Here is a 16,467-nt window from a genome sequence, read left to right as displayed (position 1 = left end):
ATCAAAGTCTATGAATCGCTCTTGGTCTGACCCCGCCCTGAAGCCTTTATGCCATGTGAGACCCCACCAGAGATGAAACTCACAGACAGCCAAGACTTCAAGACCATAGGGGTACTCAAACCCCTCCACCACGTTAAGGTGGCGATTCTGCGAAGGGGAGGAAACCAGCAGATTGCATCAAAGCTCAGGATGCAATCCCCCACCCTGAGCAAGCACGGGGCGACAGTGGAGAGGAAACACTCCCCTTTCAAAGGAAGAGACCTCTAGCAGAACCAGGCTCAGGATGGGCGGCCGTCTGCCTCGACCGGCTGGGGTTGGAGAGGACAGGAAAGTGGACAAGACAGACAAAACATAGACTGGAGCTCTGGCTCTGATGGAAGAACAGAACCTAAAAATCAAAGACAAGGGGCAGGAGAGAAAGTGAGACAGGATAGGATGAACAATGGAAATGTGACTAATGACTAGCAAAAACAATATGCATTGCACAAATACATATGTAAACTACAAATTCAAGGATACTTTTTCCTCATTTTCTCGGCTGCTCTGTATCTTTGTGTGCATGTAACTGTGATAGTGCCTGTGGTTGTGTCCTAACTGATTTACCTAATGTGAAATCTGCATTTTTATTGTTAAAGAAAGTTATCAACAACATGAATGTACTGTAGGCCATTCCTATGCAACAAATGCCCCATAGAGGCATCTCACCCTGTATGGACTCTAGAGGACAGGAACAACTTATAACATATAAACTTGTAATTCAAAGTTTAAAGAACACAGATTAAAATGTTTTGGGGATTTTTAAACCACCGCTGCTAAGTTATTGTGTGTAATGGATAAGAAGTGGAATAAAACCTAAACAACAACACATACCAAAGACAATTTTGCACACTCTATATCATCTAAAGATGATGCAGAATCTCCACCTAACACGTGTTTTATTTTTTCCAGAGGGTCAAAAATAGATCACCTAGAAAAATCTCACTGATCTCTACTTGAGCTAATGGACCCTTTTTAGTCTAATGGGAAGAAAGGAGCATAAACCTATTAATCTCAATTTGATCCAGCAAATTGTTTTGACTCAAGGATTAAACCGGAGCATCCAGAGAAAATCCATGAAACTCCAATTATGCTAATAAACACCCATGGCCATAGATGAGGTCATGAATCCTAAAAATCTCGGTTTAAACATCGTCCCTCCAGCGTGTCCTGGGTCTTCCCCGGAGCCTCCACCCTCTGGGACGTGCCCCGAACACCTCACCAGGAGGCGTCCAGGAGGCATCCGAACCAGATGCTCCAGCCACCTCATCTGTCTCCTCTCGACGTGGAGGAGCAGCGGCTCTAATCTGAGTCCCTCCCGGATGACTGAGCTTCTCACCCTATCTCTAAGGGAGAGCCCAGACACCCTATGGAGAAAACCCATTCCGGCCGCTTGTATCCGCGACCTCGTTCTTTTGGTCATGACCGAAAGCTTATGACCATAGATGAGGGTGAGAACGTAGATCAACCGGTAAATCGAGAGCTTCGCCTGTTGACTCAGCTCTCTCTTCACCATGACAGACCGGTACAGCGCCCGCGTCACTGCAGACGCTGCTCCAATCCGCCTGTCGATCTCCAGCTTCCTTCTTCCCTCATTCGTGAACAAGATCCTGAGATACTTAAACTCCTCCACTTGGGGCAGGACATCACCCCCCGACCCGTAGAAGGCACTCTACCCTTTTCCGGCTCCAGTACCCTCTTGTTCCGGGGCAAACCCCAATATACAGGCACCGAGATGGGGGGCAACAAGTATGCCCACTCCTGCCCGGAGCCTCTCACCGTGGTCAACTCCAGAGTGGAAGTACATCCAGTCCCTCTCAAGGAGACTGGTTCCAGAACCAGAGCCATGCGTCGAGGTGAGATCGACTATTTCTAGCCAGAACCTCTCAACCTCACACACTAGCTCTGACTCCTTCCCCACCAGAGAGGTGACATTCCACATCCCAAGAACCAGCTTCTGCAACCGAGGATCGGACCGCCAGGGCCCCCTCCCTTGGCCATCACCCATTCCACACTGCACCTGACCCCTTTGGCTCCTCTCACAGGTGGTGGGCCTATGGGAGGGTCCTGAAAACATGCTAGAAAAACAAATGTTCAACCAGAGGAGGAAACCAGAGACCCCATAAAAACCCCAACTTACAAACCTGTCCTTGAACCCTAAACCTTAATCCTCATCCCAAACTAAACTAAACTAACTACCAATGATTAAATTTAATAATTTAATGTTTGTGTGAGGTGTAGTTAAGAAAACCATGCGTGATTGAGCAGCTCTTCCAGTGTGGGACGCTCCTCTGGGTGTGTCTTCAGGCACCTAGTCAGAATATCATGGCAGTCTGGAGGGTCAGGGGTCAAAGTGCAACAACAGTTAGAGTTGCGGACAGATTTATATGTGCTGTGAGAAGATATAATACAATGTTTGTCTCACTTTTGGGAAGCCTCTTGCTGATCTTTAGCTTCTTTTTGAGAAATTTGTTGGTGTCAAAATTTGTATCGTGGAGAATTTCAAACAGGACCACTCCCAGCTGCCACACTGTTGTGGGTCCAGCAAAATATTTCTTTTGTGTGCGATACTCTGGTGATTCAAGAGCATGGGTCCCTAGAAAATGTGTCAGAATTCAGAGAGTCAGAAAGAAGAAGAACAGTAAAAAGAATCTTTGTTTTCTCAGAACTGGCAGAAAGAAGCAGGATATCGTACCTTGGAAGATGGTAAATTTCCTTCCGTGGTCAAAGCAGCTTAGACCGAAGTCTATGAGATAGGCTTGTAGGCCTTCTGAGCTCCTCTCAATAAGGACATTTTCCAATTTAATATCTCTGTGGAAGATGTTTGCATCCTGAAGTTGAATCGTTGCTTCCACCAACTGTTTTAAAATGACCTAAAAGACAAAAATGATTTGAAGCTCATAATTCTGCACATTGATGTTGGACTTCAGTGAGAAATACAGTGACTTGTAAAGATTTTTATTTTCATATGGATATTTTTCACATTGTCACATTACACCCACACACTTCAATGTTTGTAGAGACATTATGACATGCATCAATATAAAGTTTTACAAAATTGTTTTGCGGAGGGATTATTGCACTGTATTTCATCTCTCTGATTTGATCACATTCACTATGAAACAAAATCCCCAACTGAAGCAGTAAGTGACAATATTTAAAAAAACCAGTCGAATTTCCATCCAGCAGCTTACCTTGGCCTCCTCCTCATGTAGACAACCTCCATTCTCATCAAGGTAGTCATTGAGGTCCTGCGAAGGCGTGGGCCTCTCCATCACTATGAGCAGCTCCTCCTCCAGTTCATACCAGTCCAGCAGGGACACTGTGGCCAACTGCCCTGATGAACTGCTACTCAGATTCTTCAGTTTCAGCATGATGGCCACCTCCAACGCCATCTCCCTACCGTTCTCATCCTGAAACATCGAAGCAAACAGGAGAAACCCACAATGCATCTGGAATCCAGTAGGACTTAAAGTCAGTCCTAGATGATGTTGCTCACTTACGTTATGTTTGCGGTCCACCTTTTCCTTTGGAATGTGTTTGATAGCCACCTGTACAATAGAAACAAAGCATTGCTCAACAATGGGAATGTTCAGATTTCTGAAGTTGCTTGACGTTGAGTTATCAGTATTTTGAGTATTATGATTGATGTGCGGAATGCATTTGTTGTGAATGCACCATTAGAATTGAAAGAAAATGTAGCTATCTAGTTTGGTCTTTCCAAAATCTAATTTAAAACTACAAGAACTGAAAATGTTCACAATTGTGCAATTCTAGTATGTATTAGTAAATACATGTACCTTAATTCTTAAAGTCTCATTGGTTAATGAAATTATTTATCTAATATAGTCTTATTTTACGGATCTGAACTTTTTCAGTTTGAGATGTTATTAGCTAAAATCAGCTAAAACAGAGTCTGACTAGCTGTTAGACTTGCACCTTTATGAGGATATTAACTCTTTTTTACAAACTTTGACTCCTACTGGCCACTGTTAGAAGAACTATTACTGATAACTTCACAGAGTCTCATTTTAAGTATTCCAAATACACCTACAGGTAATTTATCCACCTCTCGATGTCCAGCAAACACAGATCCATAGCCTCCTTTTCCCAGTAGATGCAGCTCAGTATATTTTTCCTGGAATTCAGCTAAACACATGAACGCATCTTTAAATTTCATAAAGCATCAGAATAAACTATGTTCACTAACGTTACCTTAGATCTAATTATCACCACACCTTAAGTCTCTCTAACAAATGTTTATATTACAATTCTATTGTGACTTAAACTCTGACCTCTTTGGGAATCCATTTCTTTTGTCCTCTTCGTCTTCTTCCTGGTATTCTTCCTCCTATTCCTCAGCTGTGGTTCCTCAATGTCCTTGTCCTCCTTCTTCAGATTCCTCTTCCGTAAATCGCCTATTCCTGAGCTGCAAAGTACCAGGCTGGAGCTGTTGGACTCTAATAATGAGAAAAACCCATAGAAACAGCATGAGCATTTTAACAGTATTTTCCATAAGAGAAAAACATCCCGACAGAAACATAAGACTTATAGTGACTTGTAAAAACACTTGTCCTCCTTGCTTTTGCACATTTTGTCTCATGACAACCACAAAACTTAGGTTATATTACAGGAATTTCATAAGAAGGACCAATATAAGGTAAAGCGTCACTTTGAAGTGCTGAGCATATATTTATAAATGTAGATCTGAAAAGTTGTAGCATGGAACTGTATTCAGCCGCCCTCTCTTTAAAGAACCACTTTTTGCTGCAACTTCAGGTGATAATCTTTTGAAGTTTGTCTCACTCAGTTTTGAATAATCAGATATATTCAATCCTTGCAATAGATTATCAATCTGGTAAGAGAAAATTAACAGAGGTTTCACCAAAGTAGCCAACCTGTGCTGACGTCCACTGAGGATGGGGGCTCTTTGGTTGCGTCCTGCTGCAGGAGTCCCTTATTCTCATTCTCTGCCGGTGTTGGAGATCCCTCTCCTTCTTCTGTTATTTTTCTCCTCAGTCTCCTCACAATCCTCGTCCCGTCCTGGTGGCTTTTGGATGGTCCAAACATCTTAGTAACCCTGGTCCATTTTCGGCGGGTCTCTTTTTTAGCCCTTTTCCTTCTCTTCGGTGTGCTGTCTCCAATGGACTCAGCACACCGTGGCATCGTGCTGCTGCTGTTGATCTCTAAAGTAAGAGATGTTGGGAATAAATAGTGATTATTTTTTACATGTTTGGTCTGTCAACAAAAGCCAATGAACATTAGTTTCATCAAAGCAGCCAACCTATGATGATGTCCACTGAGGAGGAAGACTCTCTGGTTGGAAGCTGATCCTGGAGTTCTTCCTTCCTGCACTTGGCCGGTGTGGAACCTTCCTCTTTTCCTTCAATCATCTTCCTCTTCAGCATCCTCCTGGATTCGATCAGGTCCTGGCAGCTTCTTGAGGTTCCAGGGATCTCAGAGGCCCTGATCTTTTTTCCATGGCTCTCTAAAGAAAGAGAAATATTGTGGAAAATTAAGGATTGTTTAGAGTACATGTTTAGTATTTCTGAATCACCTCACATACTGATATCTGATCAGGGACTTTATTACATAAACTGTTGAACATTTAACTCATTTTCATCCAGATTCATGCTTCTCCAAGAAGCCAACAGAGATTAACACATTTCAATGTTCCTAACCAATGGAAGTTAATAAAACAGAATTTCTGAGCAATAAAAATTCAAACTCTCTTAACTATATATTAAGAGGTTTACAAGACTCTTATTGTTAAGTGTGTAAAATGACTTGTTAGATCCTCTACACTCTAAAACATTTGAGCCACATTTAGTTGGGGCCTGCCATGCAAAGCAATGGCAGGAACCTATTACTATTCTCCCAATTCTTTATTTTTCATCCGTAACCTTTAATGCGGCTCATACCGCTGCGTGTACACCTACAAATGAGGTATCAAAACGTGCAGAAAATTCACGCCATTGGAGCTATTACTTTTGGTGGGATTCGGGGTTAACATGGCGACATAATTCGCAAAAAACTACGAAAAAAACCCCATTATAAGTCAATGGGAAAAATCCTACAAATACCCTATTTTTGAGGATTTTCTGTGTCGTCACGAATTCACGTAGAAATGCCATTCAAATTTCATTTTGTAGATACGTCTGTGATGTCTTCGAAAGTGAAGACGGCTCGTCGATACCAGTTACGGTTTGTCCACAATTTGTCTCTAAGCGACCCAAAGTTTCTCATTTTTCCTAAAATTAGAGTGTGTCTCTTAGTGATTGCCCCTCTGCTAGAGTGAGAAATGAAGATAATTTTTCACCCCAAATCAATTTTGAAATCGCCATCACGCCCACAAATATCGCATGATTGGTATCAAAATCGGTCCTGACATTGACACGCATGCCTGCTCCGGTAAAATGTTTTCGAAATTTATCTAGACCGTACGGTTTTCTGTCACGGTGCTTCAGAGCAAAGTCATGCGACAGGATTTTCTGATGCTGTCTGATGCTCTCTCCCATGTATTTGACTAGAATTTCAGATCTGTGCAAAACATTTCTTTCTCTCATCGCTGTTATTGCTGTGAGGGAGGTACAGACATGAATCTTGGGACTATCGCAGAAGACACATAGCCCTCTCATACGCTTCAAACGGTTTTCGAATATGTATTACGGTTCCCGAATGGAAAGGAGTTGTTTCCAATGCTTTTTTTGGGTAAAACTGGCTGGCTCAAACAGAGTATTGTCTGCCCCAGCCTCTCTCACTAACAGTTCACACTTTGCTGAGACAATTATTTACCATAGCAACGGAACTCAAGAGGCTATTGGCTGCTGATTAGGACTACAAATAAGCATCACTGTAGTTCTAACTATAGTGGAACCCTCAGTTGAAACAGAGCAGGACTGAACTGGCCTTTAGAACTACTTGCTGCTATGGGCTGTATATAACTGATTTAACTCAGTAACTGTTACACATGGGATTAGTTTGGAACTTTAAAATGAAGCATAATAATAATTTCAAAATAAAAGCCTTGAATATTTTTAAATCAGGTAATTGCTCTGTTGAGCATTATATAACTGATTTAACCCAATGACTGTTATACATGGGATTAGTTCGGAACTTTAAAATGAAGCATATTAATAATTCCAAAATAAAAGCCTTGACAAATTTTAAATCATACTGAATGGTGCACGTCCACCTTACTTAACGTTCTTGTGATTTTCCACATGCTATTGATTACATTGCAGCGTTCTTTAGCATTGATGCTAATTTCTAGCATGACAACGCCGGGCCCAAACCGATGGGCATGCTTTGGCAGGCCCCGGTTAAATTTCTTCAGAAATTTTCTAGTTTTGTCTACTATCTTCTACTCTTTAAATTGCAGCATTAAGTTAAAACTCAATTCAAGATTAGTGAACTTAAAAAAAACTTTTAATAACTTGTCTCTTGTTCAACTGCATGAACTTTAATTTCTTAATTAAAACCAATAAAATTTTCTTGTTGACTTCAGATGCATTTTCAAGGTACCAGCCGGACTTTCATTTTCAAGTTAAACCACCGTCAAATATTTTACAGTATAATTTTCCAAAAAACTGAAACATAAACCTTGTCTTGATAAGTAAGAGTGAAACTCAAACTCATTACCTTTAGTTCTCCTGGAGGCTGGCCTTTTGTGTTCCTGGTCAGATTTATCCATTTTGGTGTAAATTTATTCACAAGAGAAAGCTGGTTTAACTCACAAAGTTACGTCTTACTCTATCAGATTTCTGACGAACTGAGCTCAAACAGAATGTTGGGTTCTGACACCAACCAGTGTGACATCAGGAAGAACATTCCAAACTTTTGGTCACAAATGTTAGCATGGAATGATGATGCCTAGTTACCCTCTGACTTAAACCTAAACAAACCCACAGAACAGAAAAATCCCCCCAAACCAACAAAAATGATATATTTGCTGTTGGTTTACCAGGAAAGAGTTAGAGGAATGAATCCCAACTATTATAGCCACACAAAGCTCTTCATTAGTTTTTATTTGCTTCAAAATCTTAAGAGCTTCAGCTGCTATTTATAGCGTTTTATTTATCAAAAACGATTCAAAGCAGCAACTTAAAGCATTTCCAAATAAAATTTCATTTGACAGGCAGACTTGCACCACCGGTGTCCGAACCTTTTGCCATGTGTGCCAAATATGTTCATAATAAAAGAATGCAAATAGGCCAAAGAAATATACTTTTATATTTTATGATTTTTTTTTCATTTTATCTGAACAAAAAAAACAAAACAACACAGAATATTTTAATGAAACAAGCATTGTAAAGTATTTTCCAGACTATAGAGTGCACCTTACTGCAAGCCGCATCTACAAAGTTTTGTTTTTTTTAAAATCTGGAAACGTACATATAAAAGCCGCACAGGGCTATAAGCCGCTGATATCTCCGTCATTCTCAGTTTTTCACAAGGACCCAGCAGAGGGCTGCACAGGGGCGGATCTAGAAAAATATCTATGGGGTGGCAGCATATGCCACCATATTCACACACACACACACATACAGTATATATATCTATATATATATATATAATATAGTAAATAGTAGCTTTAGCCAAAATAAGTGGCCATTTAAAGAACAAATCAAACAACTAGATTAATAGATTAACAGTAAATACATAAATATTTCCTACGTTACATTACTTTCTGTGTGTTTTATTCAAAAATGTTGATATATGTTAAGTTGCACAAAATTTGAGACCAAACTTCAGCTTTAAAAGAGAACAAACACAGCTTTAATTAACATTTGCAAAAGGAGAAAACATACAAAGCTCACATCTCAGTGAGAATCGGATGAGTTCTGACTTGGGGCTGAACGTCCCCTCATTTACATAGGATACATCACACATTACTTAGTCACACCCCCTGGCTCAAGTGTCAGGTAAAAATCTATACGTTACTTATCTGTAAGTTTCAGTCGAGCAGAGTTGCATACACATTCACAGCTCAACTTTAGGCGTTTCTCCAAAAAACCTCTCTGCTGATGGCTAAACAGATACTAGAAACTGAATTTCCACAACCTAGGCTTATAACCTTAGCCATGTCTCACATTTCTAACTGCTGAACACCCTGTTCTTCACTTCTTTGAGGAGGGTCAGAAGAGCATATATCCTGTTGAGCTGCAACTGAATGCAAACCTTTAATAGAAACATCATAAAGTGTACATTTAAATTTATTCAAACTTTGCTACTAAATCTTTCCTTCACATATACTTTATGAATAATTGTTCTTGCCACACCAAGAGAAGCCACCAGATCCGCATAGGCCACACTAAGCAAAAATGCACCAAACCTGCAGCCCAGGAGCGCTTCTAGACTGGGGGCCAAGAGGGGTTCTGAAGAAATGATACTAAATAAATGTCTTTTAAATATTCAATGGAAGATATTTTTTAAATCTTCACAATTTTATTTTAACAATGAATTAAAAGTTATAGTACTGCACTTAAAAGTTTTAGCTGCTATGTGGAGTTAGTGATGCTCTGAGGTTATGCAGCCAAAGTCGACCAGCAGTTGCTTGCTAGAAGCTCTTTCCCTCCAGGAAGGTGCGCTGTGCAATTGATACCTGTCATTTTTATGGTCTTTCTGCATCAAAGTTTATGAATCGCTCTTGGTCTGAGCCCGCCCTGAAGCCTTTATGCCAGGGTTGTCCAAACTATGGTCTGCGGGCCAAATGCGGCCCGCGGTCCAGTTTTTATTGGCCCGCATCATATTCTGAAAATACAATTGAATATGGCCCGCACACGAAGCTTGAGCTCAACTTTGTTGCACTTCTCAGTTTCAACACTAGATGGAGCCAGCCACAGAAACGAAATTAAGTGAAGAAAAACTTTTACTGGGAGTCACCAGAAATGGCAGCACCGAAGAAACCCAAAATAGCAAGTGAGTGATAGGAGATGGTGGGAAAATGAGTATTTTTTCAAAGAAATCAAAGGAAAGTGTGTCTGTTTGATTTGCAATGAAAATGTTTCTGTGATGAAAGAGTATAATGTCCGTCGGCACTATGAGACCAGACATCAGAGCTACATATCGTACACTGGTGCTGAACAAACACAGAAAGTTAACCAAATGGCAGCTAGCCACAACAGCAAGTTATGAAGTTGCTAAACTTATTGCCCAGCATGGCAAATTTCATAAAGCAGTGCCTCATAAAAAGTCACAGAAATAATGTGCCCAGAAAAAGTGCCTGATTTCAACAATGTGAGTGTAACAAGGTAGCCTTTTGTGGTTGGATTTTACAGTGAGGATGAAGCTTTGAGGCAGAGTCAGGTGGAAAACAGCAGTGGTTTATTCTTCACACAGAATCAACAACACTTCACAAATGAAACTGCCGTCTTAAATAGTCCCAGCTGTGACAGACCAAACCACCTTTAATTCACAGGGGAATCTCAATTCATCAATATCCACTTATTTAATTAAAATACCTTTTACTAAATACAAACATTTAAATTTATTTTTTATAAACATTTTATGTTTTATCATTACACCATATGAAACACCACAAAACCCATAAACAATTCTCCCCCACACTTTTCAATGGCCTCTCCCGGAGACTATATATGGTGTCTGGACCCCCGGGCAGTATTTGTCCAAACACCCTGGAGAGGACACAGAAAAGACAGGTGAGTCACTCTACATTAGCACTCCACACTCAACAGATTATGCACAACACATTTGCTCAGCTTTACCCACCAGTAGCTCATTGCTCTGAGTAACAATTATCCTCTCTCCACAGGCAACCACCTCACTCGTCAATGAGGAGCAGCTGTGCAGAGCCCAGAACAGAAGGCTACATGCTAATCTCTAAAATACTCAATAAATACAATTAAAACTTCTTGTGTGCAAATTGTTATTGATGTGCAAATCCATGCTTAAAGTGCAGTGCTAAATAAAGTGCTTGTTAATAAAGTGCAAGAAGTACTTTTAAAAGTGCTATACAGTGATTTCAGTAAAAATAGTCCCAGTAATGAAGATCTCTTCATTACAGTGAGCTTACCCAGAAATACAGTGGTGAGGAGAATCGAGGACTTGTCAGCTGACTTGAAACTTCAGCTGAGAGACAAAGCTCTATATCATCTAAGGATGATGCAGAATCTCCAGCACCCGCTTCACTGCAGACGCTGCTCCAATCCGCCTGTCGATCTCCAGCTTCCTTCTTCCCTCATTCGTGAACAAGATCCCGAGATATTTAAACTCCTCCATTTGGGGCAGGACATCCCCCCCGACCCATAGAAGGCACTCTACCCTTTTCCGGCTCCAGTACCCTCTTGTTCCGGGGCAAACCCCAATGTACAGGCACCGAGATGGGGGGCAACAAGTATGCCCACTCCTGCCCGGCGCCTCTCACCGTGGTCAACTCCAGAGTGGAAGTACATCCAGTCCCTCTCAAGGAGACTGGTTCCAGAACCAGAGCCATGCGTCGAGGTGAGATCGACTATTTCTAGCCAGAACCTCTCAACCTCACACACTAGCTCTGGCTCCTTCCCCACCAGAGAGGTGACATTCCACATCCCAAGAACCAGCTTCTGCAACCGAGGATCGGACCGCTAGGGCCCCCTCCCTTGGCCATCACCCATTCCACACTGCACCTGACCCCTTTGGCTCCTCTCACAGGTGGTGGGCCTATGGGAGGGTCCTGAAAACATGCTAGAAAAACAAATGTTCAACCAGAGGAGGAAACCAGAGACCCCATAAAAACCCCAACTTACAAACCTGTCCTTGAACCCTAAACCTTAATCCTCATCCCAAATTAGACTACACTACCAACAAAAAAGTTAAATTTAATCATTTAATGTTTGTGTGATGTGTAGTTTAAGAAAACCATGGGTGATTGAGCAGCTCTTCCAGTGTGGGGCGCTCAAAATTCTTGTTGTGGAGAATTTCAGACAGGATCGCTCCCAGCAAAATATTTATTCTGTGTACGATATTCTGGTGATTCAACAGCATGGGTCCCTAGAAAATGTGTTAAGAGAAAATTAAGAGTCAGAAAGATTTTGATTTGATTTTTAACAAAACATTTATTTACAATTTATGAAATGTACAAAATACAATGAAATAAAACACAAGGTATCACATCATGACAAGCTTAAAAATAATTAAATAAGGTGCTTGTTAAATTTCAGTTTTCCTTGCATTGTTTTATTGCACAATATCCCATTAAAACCCCATAGCTGCAGAAAATTTTGCATGTTCCCAGTGACTCTGTGGAAGCAAAACTCCAGCTTCAGCCTGGCCTTGACGTTGCACTTCCACAGAGCCACTGCATCGAGTTGAGGTCCAGTCTGGAGTCTGTCTCTACGAGATAAATAAATAGCCATTTTTTGCTTCTGCAATTAAAAAATGTAAAATCTGACCCTTTGATTTGTTGGCTTTGTTAAAACGCAGTCCATTAATAAAAATAGAACTGGTAAAAACAATGCCAAAACAGCTAAAAACACTCATCAATAAACTAAAAAATGTCATCAGTCTCCTACAATCAATAAAAACATGAAAAACACTCTCAGACAAACCACAGAAAGGACACTCATTTAAAACCCCTGGACTAATAACCGATAAAAACGAGTTTGTCGCTATGGCGCCATGTAGGATCCTCCATTGGAGATCGCCAGTCCGTTTTTTTATAGGAGGTTTGTAGAGGGTCCTCCACGGAGGGGTTTGTCCTTCCAATCGGTCCGCCCACACGCTCACGGCTCGATTCCGCAGAGTTCTTTAATTCAGGATTTTAACGCAGTTTCTGTAGAGTACCTTTGGGCTCGTGTTCTGTAGACTCATCTGTGAGTTTTTACTGAATAGCAGAGGACCACTGTCTTTTGTGAAGCTGGCATTCAGGGTCAAATCAGGGATCGGGTCTGTCGGGTCCAGTGAAACCTCTCTTTCCTGAAGCAGCTGCAGGAGATGCCTCTCCTCGGCCGTCAGTCTTTCTTTCACCAGGCCCAGGAAGCGCCGCACCAGTCTAGCAGACCGGACCCCAAGCGGAGAAGCAATGGCTTGGGTGTTGGCAAAGTCCGGTCCAGCTGTCTCCACCAGGTGTCCCAAAGTTGTCATCTTGCACTTGCACAGCACCTCTGACAGTCCTTCTCTTTGGTGTGCTGTCTCCAATAGACTCAGCACACTGTGGCATCATGCTGCTGCTGTTGATCTCTAAAGTAAGAGATGTTGGGAATAAGTACTGATCATTTTTTACACGTTTGGTCTGTCAACATAAGCTAATGAACATTAGTGTCATCAAAGCAGCCAACCTATGAGGATGTCCACTGAGGAGGAAGACTCTGGTTGGAACCTGCTCCTGGAGTTCTTCCTTTTTGCACTTGGCCACTGTTGAACCTTCTTTTGCTTCCATCATCAGTGAGAAACATTGTGGAAAATTAATGATAGATTTTGCCATCTATGGAAAAATCCACCCCATATACTATATATATATATATATGAGCCTGTCACAATAACAAATTTTGCTGAGCAATTGTCTCAAAAATTATTGCGATAAACGATAATATTGTTTGAAGACCTTTTTACACTGATTTAATTGAAATGACATAATAATGCATGCGATTTCCTGGCAAAGTTAGATACACTTTATTTTCAAAAGAACACTAAACACTGAAACAAAACTACCAAAAACCAAAATAAAATGGATTCTCAGTCTCCATTAACAAAAAATATACTTGAATACAAACTAAACAACATAAAGCCAAAGTGGAAATAAATACTGCATTCAACCAAAAGAGTGCAGATTATGAAGTCTGTATACTATGTTGCTGTATAGCAATAATTAAATTTAAATAGAGAAAATAGACACATCCGACTACATGATGCAATAGTTCATACCACACGTTTTTTTTGCCCAGATTTTCCCCTTATGACAATCTTAGAACGTTGGCCGTTCTAAGATTGTCGCTCCCTCCGTGCTTTCTGAGGGGAAATTACGGAGGGAAATACCAAACAGCTGACACGAAGTCCAGCGGACATTGGAGATGATATGTGGAAACAAAATTAATGTTTATTCAACATTTCGTGCAAAGAATATAGAAATGACAAGGAGAGGAGTTGGAGCGAAATTGCTACCGCAGTTGAGAAAGTCGGTAACTTTTCAGCTGTTCTTCGTTAACATGACGTAAATAGGTTATAATGATTTTCATTCAGTCAGGACTTTACGCTGACACGATCCACATGCGTTGCAGGTAGTTTGTAGTAAAGCATTGATTAATGCCAGGTTTTAAAATGAGTTAACTGGACTTGTAGCCATTATTTCGTGCCCATTGTTGGACACCACACGGCAGGAACGAACCCGCTAGAACCGTTATACCTAGGATTTCTGTTGGCTAATGTGTGGTCTCTCGGGTTTTGAAAATGGGCTGACAATGGACCGACAACTCTAAGATTGTGTAATGCGCTGGGCATTACACCAAGGAAATGAGAAAGGGAGGAGTCAGTGGAGAGCACCGGAGTTGAGCGTTTTTTCATTCAGTGTCATCAACAGTAAGAGAAAAAGGCCGGAAGAGACGATAAAGCCGATAATTAAAATGAGGTCGATAGTTTTAATGTATCGTGCGATTAATTGAATTATTGTTTATCGGGACAGGCCTGTAAATGTATATATAGGCCTATCTATTTATCTATTTATATAGATAGATAGATACCACGTTTAGCTTACACAGATCTAACATTGGACTTAATTCACTTGATTTACTTGTTACAAAATATTGTTTTTAACTTGCATTGTTTCAAAATCAGCTTCACCTAGTACTGAGTATGAAATATAACTTCTTATAACCACTTCTAAACCGACAGACAAAAGTTCAATGAGGGGATAAAGCAGAAATACCTTCAATCCTATCAGGATTACCAAAAAACAAAAATTTCCCACACAAAAAAAGTACGCAAAAACAGCCACACATAACATTCAGTCTGTTACATTATGTTGTCAGGCTTGATGTCTATATTGCGATATTAATAAATTTTCGTCTGAACACAGCGGTGGTTCATTAGCTGATTTAAACACCTGCTCTACTGATGACTTGGTGTGTGGGTTGTTCTCTTTAGTGCTAACGGAACCAAAACACACCGAACTGCGCAGCACATGTTAAGGTTGCCGAAGTAGGTAGCAGGCTAGCAACAGTTAGGCTAGCATAAGTGACCCACTGCTCACTTTCTCAATATTTTCTTCAAACTAAAACTTTTTCCTCACCTGTTAAACCAATGAACCTTGTGATGTACTACGGTCAAAGTGTTGAATTGACAGGAAAACATTGCGTCCTTTTCTCAGATTCTTTGAGTGATTGTGGTATTTTTCGGACTACGTACCGATATTCCTTATTCAATGGACAGCAATGGCGGGTGTGTTGCGCACAATGAGTCAAGTAATGTCTAATCCAGTAATATACATTGCTCAAAAAAATAAAGGGAACACTCAAATAACACATCCTAGATCTGAATGAAAGAAATATTCTCATTGAATACTTTGTTCTGTACAAAGTTGAATGTGCTGACAACAAAATCACACAAAAATCATCAATGGAAATCAAATTTATTAACCAATGGAGGCCTGGATTTGGAGCCACACACAAAATTAAAGTGAAATAACACTACACGCTGATCCAACTTTAATGTAATGTCCTTAAAACAAGTCAAAATGAGGCTCAGTATTGTGTGTGGCCTCCACATGCCTGTATGACCTCCCTACAACGCCTGGGCATGCTCCTGATGAGGTGGCGGATGGTCTCCTGAGGGACCTCCTCCCAGACCTGGACTAAAGCATCCGCCAACTCCTGGACAGTCTGTGGTGCAACGTGACGTTGGTGGATGGAGCGAGACATGATGTCCCAGATGTGCTCAATCGGATTCAGGTCTGGGGAACGGGCTGGCCAGTCCATAGCTTCAATGCCTTCATCTTGCAGGAACTGCTGACACACTCCAGCCACATGAGGTCTAGCATTGTCCTGCATTAGGAGGAACCCAGGGCCAACCGCACCAGCATATGGTCTCACAAGGGGTCTGAGGATCTCATCTCGGTACCTAATGGCAGTCAGGCTACCTCTGGTGAGCACATGGAGGGCTGTGCGGCCCTCCAAAGAAATGCCACCTCACACCATTACTGACCCACTGTCAAACCGGTCATGCTGAAGGATGTTGCAGGCACTGCAACATCCTTCAGTTGCAGTGCCTGCAACTGAAGGATGCAGGCACTGCAACTGAAGGATGCAGTGCCTGCATCCTTCAGGCACTGCATCCTTCAGACTCTGTCACATCTGTCACATGTGCTCAGCGTGAACCTGCTTTCATCTGTGAAGAGCACAAGGCGCCAGTGGCGAATTTGCCAATCCTGGTGTTCTCTGGCAAATGCCAAGCGTCCTGCACGGTGTTGGGCTGTGAGCACAACCCCCATCTGTGGACGTC

The 16,467-nt window shown here is 41.4% G+C and overlaps 1 protein-coding gene across 1 annotated transcript; it reads right to left on the bottom strand.

Annotated features, from left to right (window-relative positions):
- Nucleotides 1–2,277: 2,277 nt before the first annotated feature.
- LOC116727390 (serine/threonine-protein kinase pim-2-like) lies at nt 2,278–7,729 on the bottom strand. The gene is made up of 10 exons (XM_032574792.1): nt 7,678–7,729; nt 5,321–5,524; nt 4,935–5,222; nt 4,332–4,454; nt 4,091–4,185; nt 3,540–3,587; nt 3,231–3,449; nt 2,732–2,909; nt 2,462–2,632; nt 2,278–2,369 (listed from the first exon to the last, which is right to left on the bottom strand). The coding sequence occupies exons 1-10, from the start codon at nt 7,727–7,729 to the stop codon at nt 2,278–2,280; spliced, it is 1,470 nt and encodes a 489-aa protein (XP_032430683.1).
- Between the last annotated feature and the right edge of the window lie 8,738 nt (nt 7,730–16,467).

The sequence above is a fragment of the Xiphophorus hellerii genome, chromosome 10 (genome assembly GCF_003331165.1).
Source record: "Xiphophorus hellerii strain 12219 chromosome 10, Xiphophorus_hellerii-4.1, whole genome shotgun sequence".
Classification (NCBI taxonomy): Eukaryota; Metazoa; Chordata; class Actinopteri; order Cyprinodontiformes; family Poeciliidae; genus Xiphophorus; species Xiphophorus hellerii.
The sequence above is the reverse complement of the archived record's forward strand: the minus strand, read 5'-3'. Positions and strand labels throughout refer to the sequence as shown.